This window comes from Sturnira hondurensis, unplaced genomic scaffold (genome assembly GCF_014824575.4).
Source record: "Sturnira hondurensis isolate 20B ecotype Veracruz unplaced genomic scaffold, ASM1482457v3 Scaffold0004089, whole genome shotgun sequence".
In the NCBI taxonomy this organism is placed as follows: Eukaryota; Metazoa; Chordata; class Mammalia; order Chiroptera; family Phyllostomidae; genus Sturnira; species Sturnira hondurensis.
Window position 1 is genome coordinate 108,662 of NW_028076720.1, and position 27,186 is coordinate 135,847.

The window sequence follows — 27,186 nt, forward strand, 5'->3', positions numbered from 1 at the left end:
CTGACGGTGCCAGGAGCCTGAATCACAGACATGTGCTTCTTTTCCTGAGATACAGTACCCCGAATTAAGGCAGGGGGAGAAGGAAGCATTGTGTGCATCTATGGGTATCCTAAAGGACTTTGATGTCTTAATGAAGACATTAAGTCACTACTTTAAGTCTATATAGCATTAAATAAGCATTTCCTTTCCTTTTAACAAATCTCTGGCATTGAGAGACGTCTTTCCTATGGCAACGGACAATCGAACCTAGTGGGGGGTCCTTTCGGTAATAATATATTGTCCCCTCCTGACCCTGTTGAGGGGGTGTTCAGTAACAGTTTTTTTAGCCCTTGAGCCCTGTGTTCTGTAACACCAGCTTTCCTGGGGGAATGTGACCACCCAAACTTAGGTATGTGTTGGGGTCTGTTAGCCTGAATCTTTATCTTGCTCCAGACCCCATTTGTTCTTCTTGTTGTAAAATAAATACATGAGCCCTGGCTGGTGTAGCTCAGTGGATTGAGTGCAGGCCTGCGAACCACACAATCGCGGTTCGATTCCCGGTCAGGGCACATGCCTGGGTTGCAGGCCAGTTCCCAGCAGGGGACACAGGAGAGGCAACCATACATTGATATTTCTCTCCTTCTCTCCTTCCCTTCCCCTCTAGAGATAAGTAAATAAATAAATAAATACATGACAGGAGGCAGTTAATTAAAATTGGGGCACTTTCCGAAGTCATTCATGGGCTCTTCCTGTAAACATTAGGGACTCCCTCATAACACAGATAGTGACCAGAGGTAGGCAATTAACTAAAGTTGTTTTGGGCTTTTTCTTTGGTCACCAGGGACCCTCTCCCACACTCAGGCCTTGGGATGAAAGCGCAGTTTCAAGGCTTTCTTTCCCAGACAGTGGAAATGCTACATAGAATTTCAAGGACTATCCTTCTTTCTTGCTAACATAGTGTTTCTTGTGATGTTGGAACCCCTGGCAACATTATCAGACCAGGCTCAGGACTGCTGAGTTAGCATGTGAGACTTGTCTCCTTCCTCCTCCCCGCCTCAGTTTACTATTTAATCTACCTAATTGGTAAAAGGCATTTCCTGGCAACCAGGGTGCTAAACGCTGGCCAGTGACAGTGTTGCAGTCTCTGAGTTCTTCCCATGCTGGCTCCTGCCTCACTCTCACATCCATAGCACAAGTGTATTCCCAGGCCAAGTTGCACAGTCACCCCGGATCCTGAGACACTGATGGGGTCTCCCTCTCACAGAGAAAGGCGTGGCTGTGAGGGCTTTGCCCGCCTCTTGGTCCCTGGAAGAAGGGTCCTACAGTTGACCTAGGAGGAGTGAGAAACTGCTGGAAGCCCGGCCAGGTCGCTGGTGGCAGGGACCAAGCTTCCCTTCCCTCGCTCGGTGTGGGGAAGGTGGGTAATGAGAAGAGAAATCAGCCCTGGCTGGTGTGGCTCAGTGGACCAAGTGCGGCCGAGGAACCAAAGGAACTGAAAGGTCAAGTCCCAGGTAGGGGTGTGTGAGACGGAACCAGTTGATGTATCTCCTACACATTGCTTTCCCCTCCCTCCGCCTCTCTCTAAAAGTAAAATAAATTTAAAAACGTAAGACGGGTTTCTCCGAGATTTGAACCCGGGATTTCTCACATGCAAAGCAAAAATCATCCCCCCTAGACCAAGAACCCAACATAAAAAAGAAAAGAAAAAGTGGTCCTGACACTTGTTATTGGAAACCTTGCCCCGAGCTCTGCCCTCCTGGTTTCCCAGCTGCAGAAGTGAGGAAGGGGAGCTGCCAGGCCAGGGCTTGGTTTCCATTCGAGAAGCGGCGGGGAGGAGGTGCGCTGGGGCCAGAACCTGCCCGGTTGGAGAGCTGAGGCCCACCCTTGTGCCCAGACCCTCGGGCCTGACTCCCCTGGGAACCTGCCCACGGCCACCAGCTCCAAGTAACTAGAGGAGGGGGCAAGTGATGAACGAGGTCCTGTGGCCTGGGTGAGTGTGGGGGTCTCTCATGATGGACCCCAGCCCAGAAATTTCACTCAACATGGAACACAATTTCAGGACCCTGAAAATAATTCTCTCTCTTTTTTAAATTTTTATTTTTATTTAATTCTTGTTCAAGTACAGTTTTCTGTCTTATATTCCCAGCCCTGCCCCGCCGTGCTCCCCACCTCCCTCCCATTTCCACCCCCCACCTTAGTTATTGTCCATGTGTCCTTTATACTTGTTCATGTGAGTCCATCCCCTTTTCCCCTGTGATTCTCTCCCCTCTATCCTCTGGTCCCTGTCAGCCTGTTCCGAATTGGAGTGTCATTGGTCATATTTTGCTTGCTTGTTTGTTTTGTTGTTTAGATTCCTGTTAACGGCGATATCATATGGTATTTGTCTTTCACCACCTGGCTTATTTTGAAAATAATTCTCTGTTGCCCCCCAAACGGTCTGCCCAGGCTATCACTATCTCAGGGTCCCACACAGACCCCGGGGCTCCTGTCCTCAGCTGAACCCCGTCTTGGCCTGGCCTCAGCCTCAGAAGACCCACGAGATTCTATGGCCTGTGTGGGACCCCTATGCAGGGGTCAGAGATGAGGTCCGGGCACACTGCTTCCCCAAAGGGCAGCTGCTCCATTGCCCCCGACTTTTCTTTCTTCTTGCACTGGCAAGGGACCCGGCGTCCACCCGGGGTGGAAGGTCCTCCTGGCTTTTTCCCGTGGCGAAGCACTGAGCCTTCCTGATTTGCTCCACGCTCCACACCCTAAAAAGGCCAAGAGTGTGAAAATGAGAATCGGTGATTGGAATCAGGTAGTTTCCACACCCTAAGACCACCCCCCCCACCCCAGCCCCACATTCTTTACTGGCCATCTTTAGTGGCACTCATCCCAGGTCCCTTTCCTGCTCTCCTGCACTTTCCCGATCTCCGGCTCTCCAGAGGTCCGGAGGCACAAAGACTCACAGGGGACGGCAGAGAGGGGCCTGACAGCAACCTGGCTTCCTGCTGGAAGAAGCCCCAGCAAATTCCCTGCTGCAAGGCCCGAGAGCAGCGTGCCTGGAATCCTTAGTTAGGACAGCGAAGTTCTAGGCAGCTTCAACTAGCTTATGGGGTGGTGAACCCTTACAACTACCTGCCCAGCTTCCTTAATAAAGCATGAGAACCTTAAGTTTCAGGGCGTGGGTTTGAACCCTACATTGGGTGTGACTTTTGCCCCAATAGTTTTACAACTGAGCAGAGGTGACTGGGTCTGTAGAATCTAAACTTCTTTCAAAGAAAAACCTGTTGCTGCTCCACGGAGGGCCAAACACGGGAGCGACCTCCACACTCACCAGGACAACTTGCTTTTGAATCATTAACGTTTTGTTATATATTTTTTTTGTAATTAAAAAAGTCGAAGTTGACACAAAAGTGGCTGGGAGCCTCTCTGAGGGGTTTTCCTTGGAGGAACTTTGAAATTTCCTCCATCCTGGCAGGAGCTAATCAGGCCAAGAATTACTGCCCAAGTACTTGGATTCGAGCTCACTTACGAGGCTGAGTCTCAGCTCTACAGCTGAAACATTAAAGGACGACATTAAACGACACTAAAGGACTTGGGGGTGGGTTTTCAGCTAAAGGTAGAACCTAAGTAACTCTGGGCCTGAGCCACTACCTAGTGGGGTGCCATCTGCCTCGGCAGGTGCCCCCTGACCCAGAACTCTCGCCTCCTCCACCATTCTGCGTGCCGTCCCCCCGCCCCTCGAAGCTGCCTCAGTTTTCTTCCCTTGCGGGATAGATTTGCGGCTGTGAAGGGAGTCCCTCACGGGCTTCAACAGCCCTGTCCCAGCCCCTCTTCCCGTCTAAAGCAGAAAGAAAATGGGACATCGTGGGATACTCGGAGCAGAAGTTAGGTGGCGCTGCTCCCGCGAGAAACAAGCAGCGAGGAAAGTGTGGGCGCCTTTCTAGGGATGGGGTGGGGGCTACAGGGTTAGCGGCGCTGGCCCTGCGGCTCCGAGTCAGTGAGTCAGATGTCACCTCTTCAGCTCCGAGTCAGTGAGTCAGATGTCACCTCTTCGTCTGGGTATCAGGTTCCCAGAGGCCCATTCCTCCTGGTTCCCCTGCGCCTCTGGCACCTAGCCAACCCTGGGTCCTGGCTCTATGCCAGAAAAAGGAGGCTTTCCTATCTTGGGGTGCAATGGGGTGCAAAGGAGAGGGATGGGGAGTGGATCGGTGCCTGCCGGGTCCTTGGTGTCTGGTCTAAGGCATCCTACAGGTCCCCCAAAGAGACCGTATTTATCAGATTTCTCACAAAGGAGAACAGAGATTAGACACACACAGCAATCTTGCTTCCCTTGTTGAGTTGGAAGGTAGTCAGAGGCAAAATTCCTTCCTCTCCACGGGAGCCTCACAGTCTTTTTTCTTAAGGCCCTCAACTGATTGGACAAGGCCTACCGACAAATGGAAGGTAATCTGCTGTTCACTCAAGTCTACTGATTTAAATGTTAATCGCATCTAAAAAATACCTTCACAGCAACATCTAGGCTGGTGTTTGACTAAAAATCTGGCACCACAGCCTGGCCAAATTGACATAGAAAATTAACTATCACTGGGTGCTATCAAGTGCTGGGCTTCTTCCTTAATCATAGGAGATGCAAGGGACAAAAGCATACCTTCTACTGTGATGTGTCCCAGTATGTGCCAGACCAGAAAACAGTCACTCCTAAGCTCCTCAAAGATGCCAGTGCCCCTGTCACCTGTGTGTGATTTCTCTCCTTGGTAAATGGCATTTCCTCCCGGCCCAGCCAACGCACACACTCAGCCGGTGGGTTCATGCTCTGACACTGTAGGGGTCCCAGCGCGCTGTAGCGTTTTCTCTTCTGAACCCTTCCTTCACAATCTGCCGTGGGATTTCTGACACCTCCACGTCATGTAGTGTAGGTTTTGCTTTTCCCACTTTTCCAAGAACCATGCCAGCAGTGTATGGTAACCAGCCTGAGGGATGTTGCAGGATGTTAAGTCTTGTGCCATGGAAGAGTGTCTCATACAGGCAACCCGTCCCTTTTCCGACTTTGTATTCTCGCCACCCCAGTCCAGAACCCTGAGGATCCACTCCGGGCAAACTCTCCTCATTGTCTCTGACATCTTATCCAGATCCTCCAGCTCCTTTACAGGCCCAGGATTTTCCCAACTGGGTCGTGCTGAGATGTGACCCTAGTATTTGGACCTGTGACCTGGAGGGGAAGTAGGAGCAGGTCCTGAAGAAAGCCAACATTGTCCTATAAGGCCTGCCTCATTTGAGGTTCTTCATAGTCTTCAGACAGGGGTTGGGGGCCTGGGCTACTTTAGCAGGCCCCGAGAGTTCAAGGTTCTCGACGCATCTACCCAGATAGGCCCATTCCAAGTCTGAGGGTCACTTGTTCACTACTGACACCTGACATGGGCATAAGACACTCACTAAGGTTGAGAATTCCACTTCTTCTCGAGTTCTACTTTCACACTGAGGACTTGAGCCTGGTTTTCAGCTTTACTGGCCTTTCAGATATAAGGGGAGTGGGTGAACTTTAATGCTGCCGAAGTGGCCTCAGATTTTCACACTGCTCTGAAGTGGTGATTAGTCAACCTGAGCCTGTTATTCCTTTGTTTCAGTTCATTGAAGACACTCACCAATAGCCATGTAATTCCAGTCCTTACAGTTACCATTTCGACTGAAACGTCACTCCATCCTAGTCAGACACGGGTAACGTGTCTGACCCTAGCTCCGACATGCTAGGGTCTCTTTAAACTCTACCCACCAACAGTGATGCGGTCCTTGGTGCCAGGCAGTCAGCAAGTGATTCAGCTTCAGAAACTCATTCTTAGAGTCTGCCTCCAACTGTTTAAGGACAAGTTTCCTGGAAGCAAGCCTGAGATACGGACTTTTGTGTAGTCAGTTCGTGAAAGGGACACAGGACACACCTGTAAGGATGTGGAAGAAGCAGAATAGGGCAGGTATGCTGGTCATTACCCTCTGACCTCTCCACTCCAAACTCACCCTTCTAGACTCTGTTTAGGAGATTCTGCATCGCCAGCTGGTCTTTGTAGGTTTTCCGAGGGGAGGAACTAGAGAGACTGAAAGGCTGGAGGAGGAAGAAAGGACACGCTACCTCCTCTTTCCTGTTCCTATTGCCCCCCACTTTTTTTATCCATGCAGCAACAGTGTGTTCCACGAACCACAGCTGAATCCACTTTGAGGTTATCCCAGCACTCACAGAATCGGCCTCATCGCAGCTCATTGCAGACACCAGCACAAGCTCACTGAGGTCCCCTCCTCAGAGGGCTGCATTCTAGCTCCTTTCTGAGCTCAAAGACACCCATGCTAGTTGAGTGGCATCTCTTTTTTGGAGATCTGCTTTCAAGCTCCCTAAATCCTCTCCAAACTTCTAACTTCTAATAATCTCACCTCACCCTGGCCAGGCAGTTCAGTTGGTTAGTGTGGCCCCAAGGCACCAGGTTGCAGTTTGATCCCAGGTCAGGGCACAGGCAAGAGGCAATGAATACATGGATGGGGAAGCAACTGATTAACGCTTCTCTCTCCTTTCTTCCCTCTTAAGTCAAAGAAAAAAATCTTACCTCTTCCCTTGGTTCCCCAGCCCTGTAGGTGGCTGCTGCTTTCTCTGAGTCCCCTTTCTGCCCCAACTGCCTCATTAACAACTCTTCATACCTAGTTAATCATTTTTTCATTAATAATCTGTTAAAATAACGAGTGGGTTTTCTTTTTCCCCTAGCTTTCTTGAGATGTAACTGACAAGTAAAAATCACATATATTGAAGGTACACACTATGATGATTTGATATAACTATACATTGTGAAATAATTATGACAGCTAAGGTAATCAAAACATTCATCCCCTCCCATGGTCACTGTCCGTGTGTTGAGAACACAAGACCTACTCCCTTAGAAAATCTCATGTGCACAATATGTGGTTACTAACTGTAGTCACCATTCTAATAGATCTATAGATCCCCACGACTTATAACTCAAAGTGTATACCTTTTACCAACCTTTCCCCATTTCCCTCACTCCCCAATGGATGGTATTCTGGCTGCTGGTGGACCCTGGCTCAGTAATGAACTTGGACCTGAACATAGCACCGAGCTCCTTGCCAACATGAAATGGGATACTGGCAGTCACGGCGCACAGTGGCATCACGATCAAGCCGTGTAGCGCCTGGCAGACGATGATGAAGTGCTGACTGAAACAAGTACTCGGCTGCCACACTTGACTGTTACAGCAGTAGAGGTGACTGCAGAGACTGGCACAGAAAGGATTCTGAGTGTGCTGGCTTGCGTACAGAAAGAAAATGACGAGACCAGGCCTTTAAACTTCCAGCCTAAGTTCAGATACAGGGACATTTTATGGCAGTCATATAATAATCTGATAGCTATAAGGGCTAATCTATAAGCTGCAGGGCTAATTGTTAAACATCCAATACGTAATTGAATGACGCACGTTACGGAATGACAGCGTAAGTGCAGTGCATAGCCTCGGGAAGGCTTTCGTGTGGAAGAAATGACACAGATCACGGAGGAGTAGAGCCAAAGTCTTGGGGACATCTGGGTGAGCTCAGACAAAGTTGAGAGTCTTTGATCACGGTTTTAAACCTCTAAAGCAGCCCGTCCTCAGCCATCTGAAGAGAGCAGCTTTCCTGTGTTTGCATATCCTACAATAATCTCACCTGGAGCAGGTGACTTGCAAGGGGATGCCAGTTCTCCTGAAAGCCCACACCAACCACCCTAGTTCCCACTTGCCTCATAACTGTCAGATCAGCGTGCTGCAGGCAGCGAGTACCAATGCTAACCCAAGAGAAAATAGGTTACACGCCAAAAGAATTGCAAGTTTTGCTCAGTCGTGCCAGCAAAGACCTGGAGAATATGTGTGGAAATGGATCTAATGGTGTTAGAGTAAGGTGGATGGGATATAATTTTGCACCTCGTGAATTTATTGATTTGGGTGCAGTTTCCGAAAAGCAATGTATTTAGCATGTTTTCTCATGCAGCTGAATGTGGTTCTACCAGGTTTCTTGGTTGGTTAGCTGAGCGCTGAACTCAGTGGTGGCTTGTGTTTAATGAGATTAATATGCACTCTGGCCGGTGTGGCTCAGTGGATTGAGTGCTGACCTGCGATCCAAAGGGTCACCAGTTTGATTTCCAGTCAGGGCACATGCCTGGGATGTGGACCAGGTTCCCAGTGGGGGCACGCATAAGAAGCAACCACACATTGATGTTTCTTTTCCTCTCTTTCTCCCTCCCTTCCCCTCTCTCTAAAAATAAATAAGTAATCTTTAACAACAAATGAAAATAATATGCAAGAGTGTCTCTAGCATCTACAGAAAGGAATCCAAAGAGCTGGAGGAACACAAGAGTCCCACTCATGATTTTTAAATGCAAAAGAGAACTATGTTTGGCCCTGGCCGGATAGATCAGTTAGAGCATCATCCCAATATTGATACCTGGTGATACCTGGTCAGGGAACATACAAGCATCAACCAATGAATGCATAAATAACTGGAACAACAAGTCAATCTCTCTCTCTCAAAATCAGTCAATAAAAATTTATAAAGGGAGAAGTATGTTTTGTTTATGTGCATGACAAAGCTCCAGGGTCACCTCCTCTTCAGGCATGTGGTATGTACAGGAGACTTCTCATCTTAGTCTGTTATGTCCTTTGGTTTGGGAGAATTTTACATGGATTGCATATATTAAAAAAACACTTCATCATCAACTATTTCAAACATGCACAAAAGCACAGAAAATTTTATAATGTACCCTCATGTCCCCCAGCCTAAGACATCGTCAACTGATAGATAAGCTTGCTTTGTCTGTGCCTCCACTCAGCCCATTATACTTTTTCCACTTTACTAACAAATAAAAATTACATATCTTGGCCCTGGCTGGTGTAGCTCAGTGGGTTGAGCATGGGCCTGTGGACCAAAAGATCGCAGTTCAGTTCCCAGTCAGGGCACATGCCTGGGTTGCAGGCCAGTTCCTGGCAGGGGGCACATGAGAGGCAACCATACATTGATGTTTCTCTCTCCTCTCTCCTCTCTCCCTCTAAAGATAAATAAATAAAATCTTTTAAAAAGTTATATATCTTGAGCCCTGGCTGGTGTAGCTCAGTGGATTGAGTGTGGGCCTGTGAACCACACGATCGCGGTTCGATTCCCAGTCAGGGCACATGCCTGGGTTGCGGGCCAGTTCCCAGCAGGGGACTCACGAGAGGCAACCATACATTGACGTTTCTCTCCTTCTCTCCTTCCTTTCCTCTCTAAAGATAAATACATAAAAATCTTTTAAAAAACTGTTAAAAAATTATATATCTTGAATGTGTGCAAGGTGATGATTTGATATACGTATACATTGTGAAATATTCATCACAGTTAACGAACACATCAGCTCACAGTTACCTTTTTCCTCTTCTTTTTTTATCCATGTATCCACTGGTTAAACCAGGCTTTCAAACTTTGTTGACCATGATGCACAGGAAAACACATATTGAACATCACAACTCAGTACATACACACTCTCAGACACACAACTGACATGACAGTTTCCAGAAACGGTATTTATCTTCATTATGTAGTTACCTTTTCTTGTGTGTGAGAACACTTAAGGTCTACTCTTGTAGCAAATATCAAGTATACCATACAGTACTTTTTAATTAAAAAACTTTCATTTTTTAAAGATTTTTTTAAAATTATTTAATTATTTTTAAAGAGAGGGGAAGAGAGGGAGAAAGAGAAGGAGAGAAACATCAAATGTGTGGCTGCCTCCTACAGAGAGCCTGACCCACAACATGCCCTGATTGGGAATCGAACCAGCAACCTTTTGGTTTACAAACCAGTACTCAATCCACTGAGCTATACCAGCCAGGGTTATAGTCTGTTATTATTAATTATAGTTACCACCTAGCCCATTAGTTTAAGGCAATCCAGTTGTTGAAAAACTTAATCTCTAAATGAGTGTTTATAAAATATGAGGAGTTTTAAATATATATGCAACCATAATACAATGAACACATCTAGAAAAATAAATGATTGCTGTATCATCAAGTAGAACAGGTGGTTATTAAAATAGGATAAAAGAAACCAGCACTTCCTCTGAAAGTGTACAACTCTTACGAGGGGGTAAGAACATACAAAGTTCAGATGAAAGGTGTGTCTAGGCCCGTTTTTGAAAAACTTCTTGATTTCCTTTACTAGTGAGTAGTAGTAACTTTCTGTTTTCACCCTTGGAAAGGGTTTAAAATCAACTCTTTTTTATCTCTACTCCAGGTGGGACTTGAACCCACAATCCCTGGCTTAGGAGGCCAATGCCTTATCCATTAGGCCACTGGAGCTGACAAGTAGAAACCTGCAATGATATTACACTAGTCTCCCTTTCCCCTCTCGTGTTTCCTGTAGGTTATACATCATTCTCTGGTTTTATCCCAGCCTTTCTCCTGCCCCTCTATTCCCACATTGGATCCACACTCCCTCTCAGATCTTTTGCAACATCCTTGGGCTAAAAGAGACTGTGCACATGCGGATGGAGCCCAAAGACCTGGACGGCAGGCGTTAACTCAGCTGGTTCATTGAATTGGGATACAATCCTCACGTACAGTGCTACAGGTGAGGGGATTAACCTCTGAAGAACCCTTTCCCCCTCCTCTTAGGAGAATCGGAGCCGGGGCGGAATAACTAGCAGCAGGAAGGCATTTGCTAATGCAACAGGTAGCATCCGGGGGAGAGGGGCACCAGTCAGACGCTTGGAAAAAGTGCAGGTCTTTGTCTCCATCTTATACCCCACATTGCCCCTTAGACCCAAAGTGTTACCTGGGCCCAGGTCTGCAAGGTTTTTAGCAGAGCCCAATAGCCTTAGGTCTTTGTCCTCAGGACTCTCCACAACAGCTCCGTATCTTCCCTGCTAGCCCAGTAGCAGAACATGAGCCTCTTACATCATCAGAGAACCCTGCGTTTACTTTCCCATCATAAGATGGGTGTTCTTTCCCGTCTATAAAATGTTTATCTTCATGACGTTTTTCTTCTTTATATTTATGAGCCCTCAATAAACCACTGAAACTTCATCAAAAGGGAAAAGAGAAAGCGCTATTCCACAGGAACCCGGGCCAGCTGCCCTGTGCACCCAGGGTGCCATTCTCCTGACATTCTCCTCACAGTCTCCCGCTGGGGGAAGTTCTCATCCATCACCTTGGTCATTCAACTTAGCCAGAGTCCCTTGGAGAGAATTCGGTTCTGTGGGTAGGGACAGTTTTCTTGGGTAAAAGGATGACTCAATCCTGGGCATACTCTTCATATTTGAATTTTAATATATACATATACATTCACATAGTAATTTAAGGGTACATTCTCAGTGCAAGAAATCGAAATAATGTATTTGATTTTTTAAACAGACTTTTATTGTGGTAAATATATATATAACATTCAATTTGCCATTTTAACCATTTTTAAATGTCCCAATATTGCGCAACCATTACCACTATTTCCAAAGCTTTTTCGTCACAATAATCTCCTACATTTTAGAATGCACCCGAGGGCAACTTCCCTACCCAACCCCCACCCTAACGGTCTAAACCTTCATCTGTCAGTTTTCTTTATCTGAACTATATGTCATGTAAACAATTTCCAGTGGACTCCTGGGTTCCTGAGCCGGTGGCTTCAAGGTCTGCAGTCATCTTGGCTTCTTCCCACCAGCGTGAGTCCCAGCGGTGCCGTCGGTCAGGTCAGGTCCTAGACCCGGGTAGGGAGCTGTCCAGAGAGGGGGGAAATATTAAGAAAAGGGAGAAAAACCAACCTCAACAGCGACCACGAAGGGACTTGAACCCTCAATCTTCTGATCCGGAATCAGACGCCTTATCCATTAGGCCACGCGGCCCTGCGAAAAAAATGTTGTACAGCTTTTTCCATGAAGCTTGTCTAGGCGCCTGCGCGGTATGCATTAGTGTGGATTCTCCGAGTGGATAGGAGCTCTGCTCCCCCTACGCCCTTCGAGCTCCCTGTGGGCGGGGCTTGGAGCTGGGCTCCTCCACTCAATTTAGCTCAGCCGGCAGTCCTGTTGTGAATTCAAGACCTGGTCTGGCCTCCGCTGCCCCTCCTGCCTGGGGAGGTCCCTCCCAATCTCCTTCCCCACGTGCCCCCAGCCCGCTTTGGGTCAGAAAGTGCCCCCTGCTCCCGCCATCACTGTGCTTTCCCCATCACGGCACCGCTAAACCTGCAATGCTTTGGTCCGGGACTGTGGCCCCAAACTGGACTCTGACAGTTGTGAAAGCAGAGCCCAAATCTCCTGCTTTTTTACCGCTTGGCATGCAGGTGGGCTGGGAGAGAGATGTGTACCCAAAGCTGCCCTTTCCCAGGACATCCAGCCCAGCCTAGCCCATTCTGGGTTCGGCTCGGATGCTGCCCACCCTCCCCCCTCCCCCATTTCCCGCAGACCCAGCATCTAGTTCCCAGAGGCACAAACGTGCCTTTACAAAGTGCCAGGCATGTTGTATATGTTATTTCATTTACTGACCCACCCCCCTGAAAGCAGACACTACTCATGTATGCAGCGATCAACAGAGGTTTATTGCATGCCAGCTGCGCCCAGCACCCTGCTGTGATGCCCCGTTTATAGGTAAAGTAACCAAAAAGTGGGTGGGGTCCGTGGTGGCACTGCGGTATGGCCACCCACTGTCAGCACTGACTGGGGAGCTGCAGGCAGAGCCGGTGTCTCAGCGAGCTGCGGATCTCCAGGCAGGCTTTGCGGTGTTCATCGCAGTCAGGACCCAGCACATCCAGCTCACACACCTGACGATTGACCTGCGAGGACCACACTCAGCCTGTGCCAGGTTTTCTGGTGCCCAGCCTGGCACGCAGAGCATTGTAAAGAGAGCTGCCTTGGTATCGCTGGGCCACATAGGGCCCAAAAGGACTAGCCATGAGTCCCCCACTCTTATGAGATATGCCTCACACCCAGCATGAAAGGCTCTCCACCCAGCTAGGTCTCCATCCAGCCGGATGGACTGCATTCCATGCCAGCCTCAATCTGAGGTTCCCTGCCAACCTGCAAAACTATTCAAACAAGCTAATCATCTCTTCCTGCAGGAAACAGGGGATACGCCACCCCCTTACTATAAGCCTGCACCCCACAGCCCCTGCTGGGGCACTCTGTGTTTAGTGCGACCCTGAACATCCCTGTCTGGTGTGCAGGGCCCTCTCCCCAGGCTGTGAGTGTGTGACTAACAACTGCTGTGGGCATCATGTGTTTGGCTGAGGGGAAGGATGCCATGTAGCCTTTCCTCCCTGCGGCCAGCCCGCATCCCCCAACACACCTCTGTCAGCAGCTCCAGAAGGTCTCTCCTGGGGGCAGCTCTGAGGACCTCCACCAGCATCTGGATGAAGTCTGAACCCTTCTCATCCCGATAAGCTACATAGCCTAGGCCAGGGGACCAGGGCCAGACTGTCAGACTGGCCGACCAGCCCTCCAACCCTCAGGGGCCCACTGATAGTGGAAGTGGAGGCAAGTAGACAGGACCCCAGGGCAAGGGAATGGGGCAGGGAGTAGGAACTTCTTGTTTCTAAAATAAGTTGTTGCTTGATATTTACGCAGTGAATACATATTCACTGTGAACACACAATGTGCTGGGCACTGGGCAGGGCCCTGTACAGACAGAAGTGTCCTGCCCTCATGAAACTTTCGGCCTGGAGGGAAAGATGCAGGTACAGGGCATGGCATATCAGCCTGCAATGCACGCTCACCAGCATTACTATTATTATAAATAATAAACATACCAGGAAAATGGCCTCATTGCAACCAGATAGGTACCCTTGTGCCACAAATGCCAAGCCCCAGTTGCCACTGAAGCCTCCAGAGCTCCAGCCAGGCTGCTGGGCCCTGTCTCATGGGGCTTCCAGATGGCCATCCCCTTACCCTCAGCAGCTGCATAGACCACTAGGATGTCTGCTTGGTCACGGCTCCCTGGGGCTCGGCCCCTGAAGCTGCTGCCTGAAAGAGGGATCAAGCCCATTTATCCCACATCCTGGGACTCCACCGGCCCCAGGTTCTCTCTGAATCTGGCTCAAGGGCAGCACGAGGCAATGGAAAGAGTACAGAGCAGGGAAGAGGTATCAGAGTTCAAATTTCAGCCCTGCCACTTACCAGCTGAGTGACCTCAGAAGAGCTATTTTGCTTTCCTGACTCCAGGGTTGTTTCAAGGTTCAATTAGGGGAGAAGCCCTTGATTTTCAAAGTCCCTTGGGGTTTAAGATGGTTTTTGTCCCCACCCTCTTGGCAAAGAGGGGACAGAGGTAGCAGCAGGACCCAAGCTCAGAGCCCTGGAAATGTGCTCTGGATAGACGGCTCTGCCCAGCTGGCCTTGCCCAAGACATGCTCCAGAAGGAAGGCAGACCCACCTTGGACATCTGCATAGATCTGGAGGACATCAGCGTGGGAGGGGGTGGTGGGTGCTGCCCACAGCCAGCGCCAGAACCAGGGGAGAGCAGTGGGCCCCATGCCAGCATCCCTGTGTCCTGGGAAAGGAGGGGACAGGCAGGTCCTTTCATTCAGCAGATACCTGGGGGGCCTTCTGGGGGTCCAGCCCCCAGCCCCCAGAACTCTAGGCAGGCCTATCAGGTTGGAAACATTCTGAACACAAAATGAAAAGTGCTGACGGTGAAATGCTCAAGTTCATGGACTTGACCTCTGGGAGACACTGGAAGAGGGCGCAGGAAAAGGGCTAGTACTCAGGCTTCTGAGAGGAGGTGGGCCAGCTGAGGAACTTTAGGGCAGGACGAGCCGGCTGGAGGCCAGGACCTGGCTGAGACTCCAGGGAGGGCCCCGGACACCACTCACTCCCACGGCAAGCCTGAAGCAGGAAGATCTTGGGGCAGCCCCGCAGGGCCCTGCAGCGGCTCAGCTCCTGCACAAGCGCCTCTGGCTGTACCTCTTGCCCATCAGCCCCCAGCAGCTGCCCCTGAGGCCCTCCATGAGCCATCAGGGCCACAAGGGCACAGTTCACGGGGCTCCTGCGGGTGTCCAGCCGCTCCTGGAATTGGACCAGCTCCTCCTGGAAAGCCTGACATAGGAACAAGATTGAGGCCTGGGCCATAGCCACTGCCTCTCCAACTCCTGGACGCCCTCCAGGTAGGCTTCTCCAGCCCCCACCCACCCTTCCTTCCACCTCCTGCCAGCCTCGGGACCAGGCAGGAAGTCCTTCCAACCCCTGGTGCAAGGCCTGGCATGGCCTCATTGGAGGTAACATGTGACTGGTTCTGCAACTGGTTCCCTGGCACCAAAAAGTTAAGAGGCCTGAGGGGAGGGCTGTGAGTTGGTGGGTTTTGGGGAAGGAAACTGAGATCCTTCCAGGAAAAGCCTGAGGGTCCAACTGGGGCCTTGAGCAGGATGGCAGAGAAACAGCCAGCCCGAGAAGCCACAGGAGCCCTGGAGACTGGGCTTCCAGAGGCAGGGAAGCGTAGCAGGGAGGATGGAGGCTAGACTTGGGGGTCACTTCCTGACCACATGGCAAGGGGCCCACTAGAGTCCCTAGGACCCTGGGGTTGGGACACTTTCTTTGAGAGCACCACCAGAGGTTCAGGACTTCCGCTCACCTGAGCTGTAGGGTCTGTCCTCAGGGTGGTCTCAAAGCCCAGAGCCTGGCACAGGCCCCTCAGGGCATCCACATCATGCTGGGCCCCAGGCCGGTCCCGGATCACAGCTAGGAGGAGGGCAGCCCTGTCCCCAGACATGTCATACTGAGCGCTGGGGCTGGGTTCTGGCTACGAACAAGTTAAGGTGCAATGAAAGTGGTCTGAGGACCTTTCATCTCCTTGCCGCCCCCGCCTAGGGTCTCCCTGAGCCTCTGTCCCACTTGTCACTGCTGCCACATGGTTGGACACTCTCTCCTGACCCCTTACCTCAGGCTGCCAGGGCTCCACGTTCCCCAGGCACAGTGCCCCCCGCAAGGAGCTCCGAAGGACTGGGCAGTAGATGACCCCTGAGGACTCTTCAGCTGTCCTGAAGAAGACCTGGGGAGGATGGGGCCAGAGGACCCTCATGGGGCTGTCCCATGGGAGCATGGTAGGGAGAACAGGGATCCTGGCTCCAAGGAATGACTCGGCCAGACCCGTAGCTACTACAGTCTCTTTGGGGTCCCCTGCCATTGGAGGGACAAGAAAACAAATGGAGGAGGAGGAGGGTACAGGGGGCTTCTATTTCAGGTTCAAGGTCATAGGCTCTCTGGACATGGACTATACAGTGGCCAACCATTGACTGCAACCTTTCAGGGGAAGGCACGTCTGGGGCAAGCTGAGGAGCAGAGCTGGGGTCCAGTTCTCACCTACAGGACTACCCGGGGCCACTCAACCATCCAGTGAGAACACTGAGTGTTGAAACCAGACCCGAATCACTCCCAACCCTGCCCTCCAGCGACCTGCAGTCTGATGGAACAGTCAGTGCCTGGACAAGGGGCGTAGTCTGGGCAGAGGTTTGAGCCTTGACTCGGGGAGTGCGAGGAAGGCTATCACTGACATTCTGGGGCTGCACGAGGCTGACTGGGACGACTCGGAGGCATGGCCAGCAGACGGAGGAGCTGGGGCAAAGGCATGGAGATGTTGGGGTGTCTGGGGGATCCTGAGTGGGTGTAAAGAGGGGCACGGGTCGGGGCTGAAAGGCAAGGCCGCAGTCTGACACCACCGGTGTAGACAACGAATTGCAGAACGATGTTGGAGAATAAACAGCTGGGAAGCACGTGAATAAGTTTGTGTAACAGGCTCCAGGGAGACCACTGGCACAGTCCTGAGACTCCCCATCGGGGGCCCCCACCTCTGTCAGCAGCTGCAGCAGGGACCAGTGAGGGCAGCGGCCACAGAGTTCACACAGGCTAGTGAGGAAGGCTCCGGGCTCGGGGTCAGCTGGGTGGAAAAGCACAGCATTGGCCTGGAGGCAGAGGCTCGGCCTCCTGCCCACACACCCCTCATCTGCCCTGCCCCACCATGGGGGTCCCAGCCCAGCCACTCACCCCCAGGAGCACTCGAGAGCAAGAAGAAGACTTTGGGGCAGCCCCACAGGGCCTCACAACCACTCAGCTCCCGAACCAACTTCTGTGGCTGCCTCAGCTGCCCACTGGGGGCCACCAAGGCCACTAAGATACAGCCCAAAGGGCCCCCATGGGCAACCAGCTGTTCCCGGAACCCAGTCAGTTCCTCAAGGAAGTCCTAGGGCAAAAATGAAGGGCAGGCCTGGGTCTGGGGAGGCCCCACCTGGGGCTGAGGGTGCAGGCGGTAGGAAAGCTAGGACTCACCCGGACCGAGGCCTCCCTCCTCCAGCAGCTCTCCAAGCCCAGGGTCTGGAACACACCCTCCAGGACAGCCACTGCAGAAGCTGATACCTCAGGGCTGCTGAGTATCAGGGCCACCCTTGGACCCTGCACGCTGTACTTCCCCTGGGGAGAGGCAAAGCCAAAGTTGGGCTTGTGGGGCTCAGCTGGGAGCCAGGAGTGGATTGGGCCAGGCGGTACTCCTACTACCTTTCTTCCCAGGCTGTCTTGAGCATCTGCCACTTGTGCAGCCACCCGCAGTGTCCCAGACACCAGGAAGGCCATGGTTGCCAGCTGGGCGCTTCCTCCGAGCGCAGAGCTCACCCAGTGCCTTGGATCCCAATCCTTGCCTTCTCCCTGATCTCTGACCTATCAGCTGCTTATGAGCTGAGCTGGGCTCTGCCCCCTTCCTTGGAACCTTTGGGTCCCGGGCCTGCCTCCTTGCTCTGTTCCTTGGGTGCAGCAGTCTGCTTCCTGGCTGGTACTGACATGCCCCTGCCTGACCAGGAGCCTGTGCCCAATCCTATTCTTAGCTCCTGGGACACCTCTTATCTGATCTCATTACGCCCCAGCATCTCCCTTCTGAGCCAGCAGTCAGCATCAAAAAAAGTTTGCCCTGTTCCTGCCACCTGTCACCCCTACTCACTCATGCAAGGTGCTCACAGACATGCACACAACAGCCTGAAGCATAAAGGACAGGGAGTGAAGGGTACTGTCCCAGAGGGAAAAACCCCTAACTGGAGTCAGCTGTCCATGATTAAGACCCCAATTGCTTCGTCTGAGAAGTGGGTTCTGTCCCAGCAACCTCAGGGGGGAGCAAGTATTTAATTGGGGGGAGAGGCTAGCTGAGGAAAAGCCTGGGGGGCAGAGAGGGTGGCACAGAGACCAGGGAACAAAACATTTTGTCTCCGCCAGCCCCACCACTCCTCAGGTGAGTCTGTTGAGGCCACCACCAGTAGGGGTGGAAGAAGCTCTGACATGAGTGGTCAGCGGGCAGTGTGGGAAGAGGGGCCACTGGGATTCAGCAGGCCTCTTCCTAATGGATTTGAGCACACCACCAGCCTGACCAGTCACTCTGTCTCCGAGCCTGTTTCCTCATTCACCAATGAAGAGAAAGTGGGTGGCCTAGCGAAGACCCCCAGCTGGGGGTCTTCCTCTCAGCTGGGATAGGGAGGTACGCCACTGGCTGCCATACTGAGCTGTCCCTGGCTAACGCAGGATTAGAGTCCCAAGGCTCATGGCTGCCCTTTGGGGCCCACCTGGTAGCTGCCCCAGGACGACCAGGTCAGGAGACCAAGGGGTACAGAGTCTAGGTTCCCCCACCCAGCTAAGAGAACAGCCTGGAGGAAGCTTTAAAATTTTTATTTTTGAGAGAAGGGAGACATTACTGTATGCCCAGCCAAGTGAGCCACACCGGCCAGGGCAGTGTTCCACATTTATTCAAATCTTTCTGCTACCCTTTTGAGGCCGGCTGGGCCAGCTCCTTTGGAGAACCTGTGGTTGTCCCTGTGATCTGCCCACGATGCAGACGTGGAATGCAGTGCCTGAGGGGTCAGTGACACAGCACTGATGGAGTGCTAGTGTGGGGCGCCATGACTCCATGTCTCTGGAGGTGAGTGTGGGAACAGAGGGTTTCCACTAGCCTGTTCATTCTGCACAGGAGACCTCCAGTCTCTAGAGCCACCTCTCAAAGGGGAAATAGGTGGAGATCAGTGCCGGCAACTTCCATGTCGCCAGGACAGGGCAGAGTGGTCAAGGCCTGGAAATGGGAGGGGGTAGAGGCCAGAAAGCCCTTTTGGCCCCACCCAGGACCTAGATCCACAGGTCTGGGACAGCCTCCTAGAGCCTGTCAGCACCTTAGTAGTCAAAACTTGTCCTCCACCCCTGCAGGAAGGCACAGGTTAGCAGGGCAGAGGGCCTGGCCCGCAGACCCAGCCAAGAAGGTGGGGAACAAAGAGCCACGGGGCAAGCAAGGCTGAGGGGAGCCTCTTGGAAGGAGGACCCCAGGCCCCGACGGAGTTCTCAGACTTCCCTGCTGCCTCAGCCTTTCTCCCATACTGAGGCCACCTACTAGGAATGTGCTGGGGCTCTAGAAGGCCAAAGAGCAAGAGAAAACCCCAGAGCGGAAGATGGGCCACGAGGTCACAGGGAATTTTCATTACTTGGGACAGAGCGGGGCACGCAGCAGGGGTTGCGCGTGCAGGAGGTGGCTACAGAGGGAAGTGGCCATCCTGCTGCTCTGCCTCCCGGAAGATCCCTCCAGCCCTTACCCACCCCTCACCCCACGGGTTGGGCCATTTTGGCATGCAGGCTCTGGTGGGCGATGAGGTGGGCGCGCTGCTTGAAGCTCTTGTCACACTCGCCGCAGCCGAAGGGCCGCTCGCCCGTGTGCACGCGCCGGTGGTCCAGCAGGTAGGAGCGCAGCGAGAAGCTCTTGCCGCAGTCACTGCAGCCGAAGGGCTTCTCGCCCGTGTGGATGCGCTGGTGGTCCGCCAGGTAGGCGCTACGGCTGAAGCTCTTGCCGCACGCGGAGCAGGAAAAGGGCTTCTGTCCGGTGTGCACGCCCTGGTGGCGCACCAGGTCTGAGGAGCTGCGGAAGCTCTTTTCGCACTCCTGGCACTTGTGCGGCTTCTCGCCTGTGTGCGTACGCTGGTGGCGCGCCAGGTCAGAGCCCCAGCGGAAGCGCTTGCCGCACTGGCCACAGCTGTGCGGCTTCTCTGCTGCCAGGTCCCGAAACTGGCGCCTGCGTGTGGGCGGCCGTCCCCGCCTTGACCCGGCCACCGGCTCCAAGGGCACCCCTGGCCGGGCCTCTCTCTCCCAGGACTCAGTCTCCTCAGCGCCCCAGGCCACAGTCACATCATTGTTGTCGGCCTGGCCTGGGAGCACCCTCGCTGCCTCCTCCAGCCGGGATGGCCCCCTTTGGCTCTTGAGCCCCAAACCTGCAAGTGAAGAGGAGGCGGCCTCTTCAGTCCCACCTGGTCTGGGCTCAGAGTTGAGGCAAGGCAAAAACAGACTCAGTGATGAGCACTTTGGCTGTCAGGTTCAGAAAGTCCTAGGCGGGACAGGCTCGAGCTTCAGTTTCCTCATCCATAAAATGGAACATGATGAAAGGCTAGCAGAGAAGCTATGCAGAGGCAGCAGGCAGAGGCAAGGAGTCTGTTTATCCTGCCCCAGTGGAACTTACTAATTACACAACTAACCAATCTATGCCTCCCTTCCACATTGGGGTCCAATGCCCCACTCTCTGAACCCGGCTATTCAAACTCTGAAACTGAACAGATGAAGGTAAAGTTCTTAAATGATCCAAACTCTCACTACTCGTTACCAGAAACTGAGGAACCACATGGGTTCAGCTACTGTGGTTCCTCTCACTACACAAGCTCTTGTCTTGTTGACAAGAATAGAGGTGCACCCACAGGGATCCCAGCTAACACCCTTGAGTCGTGCGAATTAAATGAGGGACCCCCAGTAAGCAGAAAGGCCCTGGCTCGGAGAGGGAACTCTACTGCACTGGGCCCAGGCCTCAGTGCACAGTATGCATTTTCACTGTCAGCACCTCTTCACAGGGCAGCCTGGGGGGCCTTGCAGCCACCGTTTGGACTGAGTCCCAGCTCTGTCCCTTTGTTGTCTGTTGATCTGAGTTTCAGGTCCTATGTCTATAAAACAAGGACAATACATGCACCAGTCTGTGAGAATCACCTGACAAAATGTCCATACGAATGCTCAGCGGAGTGCTAGCCTGTTGTGAGTACCCATCATGTTTTAATATATGTTCACAGCCAGAGAAAAACGAGTATTAACACACACAAAAGAAACTAGCCAGGGCTCTTGGAGAGAGCTGGCAAAAGCCCACTCTGGAGCCAGCTGAGAGGGAGTGAGGAGGACTGAGGACTGCAGTGGGACGTGAAGCAGCACATGGCCGGCCTGGGCCCCCGCTCGGCCGCTAGGACTCCCCTAGGAGGCTGCTGCCTCCAGCTCAAAGGAGCCAAGCATCCCAAGGGTCCTGGCTGCACCTATGGCTTACCCAGGGCAATGTTCCGGGAGTTTTCCCGCTTTATGTCCCAGAAAAGATCCCGCTGAGCAGGGTCCAGGGACCCCCATTCTTCCTGGGAGAAATAGAAGGGAATATCTCCAAATGTCACAGGTCCCTGAAATGAGGAGAGAAACCCTACTCAGGGATACCTCGCTCAGGACTCCCCAGGCAGCCACGGGTGGGGAGAGGAAGAGGGTTGGGATGTGGAACAGGAGGGAGCAGGGTGGATGGAAGAGGCTTCAAGAAGGAAAGTGCCAATGGCCTCAAAGGAAACGAAGGGACTGGTAACTCACATGGATCTCAGAGGCAAGGCAGGCATTTGTTTTCTGTTTGGTTCTCCCCTCTTTAAGAGCAGGAAGCTGGACTGAAAGAAAACAAGCCTCAGAGAGGCCAGCTGAAGCCAGGAATGAGAAACCCCACACGCTTCTGTGCATGTGCAGGCACACACATGCACGCACATGCCTAAGCTTCAAGGAACAAGTACCTCCCTGCTACACCTGGGGTGATGCCGGGGAAGGAGCCAGACCCCTGCCCAGCCGCTCTGCAGCCTGCAAGCTTACTCACCACCATGGCTGTGCTGCTCCCAAGGTACGGGTGGCTGCTTCTGTGCTCCCACCTTTGGGGGAGGTGCCTTGGCCTGGGATCCCTGGACTGCAGCGTCAGGTTCTACCTCTTCTGAGGGCACATCCTGTGCAGGAACCACAATATGGTCATCAGCACCAAGACCAGACAGGGGAGACAGAATTTAATCCCTGGGAAGGAGACACAGGACATATCCCTCAGGAGGCTGGGGTTTGGGGCGAGATCAATACAGGGCCCCAGGAAAGCCCAGAGGAAAATGGGACACCAGCACTGCCATAAGCCCTGATCAAGCACAAGGCAAGAACCAGCACCCAGACGATAGAATCACAGAGCCATTTAGCAAGGGAGAGTGGGGGGAGACCCTCTTTTGAAGGGCAGAACCTCACACCCCAGTCACTCATTAGCACATCTCCAGGTGCTTCCAGGGTCAGGGACCCAACACCCCACGAGACAGCAGGGTTCACATGGACTGCTCTACCTTCTCATGCCCCCTCTGGTGCTCTCACATTGCACATCACTATATCCCCAGTGCCTGGCCTAGAGGAGAACATGAATAAACATTTGCAGAGCCTAGGTGGAGCTAAAACCTGCCTTCCTGGAACATGCCCACTTTGGTCTTGCTCTGCCCTCCAAAGTCACCAAAAAGAAACCAGACTCATTTGGACAGTCTTTCAGACAGGCAACACCTGCCTGTGAATGTTCCGAGTGCCCACCACCCCTGGCAGATTCACGTGGGAGGCGCCCCTCACCTGCGGCCATGCTTTCACTGGCTGCTTCTGCAGGTCCTCCACCAAGGCAACAGCTTCCTCGCCACTCCCTGGGCACCGCTCCCGCACCCAGTCCTGGATACTCCCAGGCAGCACGCTCAGGAACTGCTCCAGCACAAGCAGCTCCAAGATTTGCTCCTTGGTACGCAGCTCCGGTCGAAGCCAGCGGCAGCAGAGCTCCCATAGCTGGCTGAAGGCCTCATGGGGTCCACCCACATCCCTGTAGCAGAACTGCCGGAAGCGCTGGCGGCAGGCCTCAGAATCCCTGCCATCCTCTTGCTGGGCAGAGTCCTGATCCCAGGAGGAATCTTCCACCTTCACAATGAGAAGCCCTTCTCCCTCCCCTGGGGCCTGGTCCTGAGGTTCCATGGGAGCTGCCATTCCCCTGGCCTAAGGCTCAGGGTTGCTGGGCCTCAACCCAGGAGCCTGCCCTTCAGTGTCCCAGAGGGATTTCCTGTGGCAGCTGGGCCAGCATCTGGACTCCTAGGGAAAGAGCAAAATAGCAGGAGCAGGGGAGGTATAGAAGCAAACACCAGCCTGGAGGGACATCCAGGGATTCTGGCTTCTACCCTTTACTGGCCTACGGCCTTTTTTAGGCTCTCCAGTAATGTCTTGCTCGTGTGACAGTCTCCCACCAATACAGGCCCACAACCCCTTATCCCCAGCTCTGAAATCCCAAAGTCCCAGGTTTTTACCATCTACTGATAGGAGCAAGTTTGTAATCTCCATTTATCACACTTAATGTAAATGTTCATGTTTTATGGCATAAATATTAGTGTATTTGTTCAGTTTGTAAAAATTTATCAAGCTGTCCTTACTATGCATATTTCTGTATGTGTATTGTACTTCAATAAAAGAATAATTAACACCTTTGATTGTTGAGCACTGCCCTAGATTCTGTTGGCAGGGGTTACCCAATATACCACGTGTATTGTATTATCTTTCTCAAATTTGAAAGCTTTTTTTTTCAATCGAATTTATTGTGGTGACATTGGTTAATAAAATTATACAAGCTTCAGGTATACAATTCTTACATCACCTGCATGGTGTTCACCAACCAAGTCTCCTGCCATCACCATTTATTCCCCCCTTTATCTTCTCCCTCCTTCCACCACTCCCCTCCCCCTTCACTCCAGCATTCATCATACAGCAGTCTAGTCCAGGGGTCTTTTTTGTCTCTGCTTAATCCCTTTGCTCTTCTCACCCAGCTCCCAACCCTCTCTCCTCTGACAGCTGTCAGTCTGTTCTCTGTATCCTTAAGTCTCAAATATAAAAACCTCTGAATTCCAATCACATGTGGCCCAGGGGTGTCAGCGATGAGCTCACAGGCACTAGGCACCTTCCTAAGCCATTGTTATCCACAGGTGCATGTGAATTTATGACATATTTATACCTTATATTGCCAGTCTTCACAAAAGTCCTGAAACGTGTGTATTTTGGAACTTTGTTTTTTTGTTTCTATAAAGAAGGGACACAAACCTTTGTAATTAAAATGGGGGGATTTTCACAACGCAAAAATACACAAAAGAAAAGCTCTCCATTCCACAACGCTGTGCACCCTCCCATTAACAATCTGACATTTGAACTCCCAGGCCTTTCCCTGTGCATTTACTAAAATTGTACCTATAGAAATGAAAAAGAGAAGGCGGTTTTTGTGTTTTCACATAAATGAGGTCTTATTGCACAAACTATTTTGAAATATGCTTTCCCACGTAACAATGCTTCTTCATTAGCTCCTCTAGAAGACTTGGCGGTTTGGATGTATTCCAGTTTCTGAACCAATACCCGAGTAAGGCATTCAGGTTGGTTCCAGTCCTTTTCTTGACTACACACTAAGCACTTTGTTCTTTTTCTTTTTTTAATTTTTATTGATTTTACAGAGGAAGGAAGAGGGGAGGGAGACAGAGATAAAGAGAGAGAGAAACATCTATTTGTTGTTCCACTTATTTACGTATTCATTCGTTGCTTCTTACTTGTGCCTTAACTGGGAATCAAACCTGCAACCGCGAGGTATCCGAAGGACGCTCTAACCAACTGACCTAGCCGGCCAGGGCAAGCACTTTATTTTTGTACTCTTCACAACCCCTCAAAGGTACGTGCTCCATTCTCATCCTCTAGTGACCGAGGACGCTCCGCTCAGAGAGGGCCAGGGACTCACCAGGGTCGCTCGGCAGGACGCGGCAGGCGGAAACGCGGACCCGGCCGGAGCCCCGTGCTTGGTCCGCGGCAGCTTCGCCTGCGCGAAGCTGAGAGGCGGCGGGGCAGGGAGGGGTACATGCGCCCCGGCTCCCCGCAGCACTTTTCAGCGGTGCGCCCCACTTCGGCCTCTGCCTGGGGGCGTGGACCCCACCTACCCGAGAACTCCCGCTCGACCTCGGCGTCCCGAGGCCCTTATCAACGGTCCCGCCCCCGAGCCACACACCTCCCACCGGCTACCAGGCGTTCCTAGTTCCGCCGCCAGATTCTGAAACCGGAAGTTAGCGCGGAGCTCTCTGGAAAAAGACATAGCGCATGCGCCACTCTAAGCATTCGGAACTACATCCCCCAAGAAGCCGTTCTCCTATTGAGCTTGTCTTAAACCTTGATAGATGGCCAATGAACTTCGGAGAATTTACAAGGTTGACCAATCAGAAGGCATCGGTACCAAGCGCGGCGACAACCCTGCCCGTGGGTTGTGCCCTGCTTCTAGACTTCTGCTGTTGTAGCTGTTGCTTTATCCTTCAGGTTTTTCTGCTGCTCTGACTCTCGGTGAGCAGGGGAAATGCAGCCCGGTGAAGAGCATGGAGCCTCCTCTGGCTACTCTCCCTCCCCGAGCGTTGGCCGGGGTTGCTGAGCAGGGTTTTCTGCAGGCGGGGACTCTGGCACCAGGGAGTCCCGCGCTCTCCCACCAGCAACTCGAGCGGAGGGAGTCCCCGAGCCAGACTGAATCTAGAGCCGGCAAGCCGCGTCTGGAAGTTCTGGGTTCAACTGCCCACATACTTGGGATCTGCTCCCACTCTTTCTACTTACTCTACCTGGAGATCTGAGGCTCCAGATACTTTTCTGAAATAGAAAAAGCTTTATGTTAATTATGCAAGCACTGCATGCTTAGTGTGGAAAATTAATAAAATATGGAAAACTATAAATATCGATATTCACAAGGCTAGGTTCCTCCCTCACTCTGCTCAAATGTCACTCCCTCAAAGTCTTTCCCTAACTAAACAGCACATACACACCCACCATCGCTCTGCCCTTATTTTTCTTTCTTTTATCAGTACCTGACATTTTTGTAATACTCATCTCTTTTGTAATACTCTATTCAACTGAGCTCCATGAAGTCACACTGTTTTCATTGCCCTGCTCCCAACACCTAGAATTGTTTCTGGCACAATATCTGTTGAATAACTGAAGGTTTAAAATACTTCTAATAAGGCCATTCAGAAATACACACTCTTAATATTTTAGTCTGTTCTGTATCTATGAATATTTCCTCTTTAAAGAATAGATTTTGTTTATTTTTAGAGAGGAAGGAAGGGAGAAAGGGAGAGAAATGACCAGCTGCCTCCAGCGCCCCCAACTAGGGGCTTGGCCCACAATCCAGGCATGTGCCCACACCAGAAATCCAACGGGTAACCCCTGGGTTTGTAGGAGGATGCCCAACCCGCTAAGCGACACCAGCCAGGACATGAATATTTCTAACATAAATCTGGAATCATTCTATATAAGTAAAGTTTTTTCCTTTTTATTGAATCTATTGGGGTGACACTGGTTAACAAAATCAAGTCTCCTCCCATCACCATTTATCTCCCTTACACCCTCCTCCACCTAGTAAAGTTTTGTTGACTCAAGTCTGTCAGGGATATTTTTCCATATCAACATTTATAAATAAAAGAATTAATCTGTTTCGCAAGCTGCATAGTATCCCATAGCATGGGAGTTCCAGACTTTATTTAAAACCCCTTACTCTTAGATATTTCGTTTCTATTTTTCTATATTTCTACATACCCCTTGATGCATTTGCTCAAGGAACTTGCTGGAGGGCATGAGTCAAAAACAGTCTATAAAGATTGCTGAAGTGGCTGCTACTGGGCTCCCCCTCCCTTTAACTGCCTCACTGGAAAAACACACGAGAAGAGGGAACTTGAAAGTCTCCTTTTACACGTGTGGGTCTTACAGTGTTCTTCTAAATCCTTCTGTTGGCAAAAACTAACATCAAATTGGCTAGCAAAGGAGAAATGTCTAGAGGACCTGGCCACCTTCAGTATCACAAAGCAGGACAAAAAGAGCATTTTGGGGGCTGAAAGACAAATTAGTAACTCACACACACACCATATATTCTATTGGGCATTATTGGTAGATGATAATTGCAAACAAGTATGTTGAAATTGACAACCTAATTGCAGCTTCTTTTCCTCTGATAGTGTTTTAGTTTATTTTTCTAGCTAGAAAATATAACCTATAATTTAAAAAATAAAATTTGTGCCATAAATATATACTCATTTCCAAAATTTATATTCATTATGGCCTTAGTCTTATAGTATTGTCCAGAACTCCCTAAA

General features: G+C 51.4%; 2 protein-coding genes and 2 non-coding genes across 7 annotated transcripts; all 4 read right to left on the reverse strand.

The window, feature by feature from the left end:
• Positions 1-10,243: 10,243 nt before the first annotated feature.
• On the reverse strand, positions 10,244-10,316 carry TRNAR-CCU (transfer RNA arginine (anticodon CCU)). Its single transcript has one exon. It is a non-coding gene; the product is annotated as a tRNA-Arg (tRNA).
• Positions 10,317-11,746: 1,430 nt separating this feature from the next.
• LOC118985082 (caspase-14-like) lies at positions 11,747-18,946 on the reverse strand. Of its 3 annotated transcripts, none has more exons than XM_037043373.1 (11): positions 18,865-18,946; positions 17,252-17,394; positions 16,970-17,165; positions 16,774-16,862; positions 15,867-15,977; positions 15,561-15,728; positions 14,806-15,028; positions 14,367-14,483; positions 13,886-13,960; positions 13,287-13,390; positions 11,747-12,774 (listed from the first exon to the last, which is right to left on the reverse strand). In XM_037043373.1, exons 1-11 carry the CDS (start codon positions 18,866-18,868, stop codon positions 12,649-12,651), a joined length of 1,356 nt encoding a protein of 451 aa, XP_036899268.1. In that variant the 5' UTR covers positions 18,869-18,946; the 3' UTR covers positions 11,747-12,648. The 3 variants fall into 3 exon arrangements, with proteins under 3 accessions (XP_036899268.1, XP_036899267.1, XP_036899269.1); XM_037043372.1 differs by lacking the exon at positions 18,865-18,946 and adding an exon at positions 17,477-18,641 and having other exon boundaries at positions 17,252-17,392; XM_037043374.1 differs by lacking the exons at positions 13,886-13,960; positions 18,865-18,946 and adding an exon at positions 17,477-18,641 and having other exon boundaries at positions 17,252-17,392.
• TRNAR-CCG (transfer RNA arginine (anticodon CCG)) lies at positions 11,779-11,851 on the reverse strand. The gene has a single exon. It is a non-coding gene; the product is annotated as a tRNA-Arg (tRNA).
• On the reverse strand, positions 18,738-26,119 carry ZNF213 (zinc finger protein 213). Of its 2 annotated transcripts, XM_037043375.1 has the most exons (7): positions 24,807-26,119; positions 22,631-23,131; positions 21,864-21,987; positions 21,593-21,663; positions 21,291-21,414; positions 19,548-20,205; positions 18,738-19,025 (listed from the first exon to the last, which is right to left on the reverse strand). In XM_037043375.1, the coding sequence occupies exons 2-7, from the start codon at positions 23,027-23,029 to the stop codon at positions 19,019-19,021; spliced, it is 1,383 nt and encodes a 460-aa protein (XP_036899270.1). In that variant the 5' UTR covers positions 23,030-23,131; positions 24,807-26,119; the 3' UTR covers positions 18,738-19,018. The 2 variants fall into 2 exon arrangements, with proteins under 2 accessions (XP_036899270.1, XP_036899271.1); XM_037043376.1 differs by lacking the exon at positions 18,738-19,025 and having other exon boundaries at positions 19,424-20,205; positions 24,807-26,118.
• Positions 26,120-27,186: the final 1,067 nt, after the last annotated feature.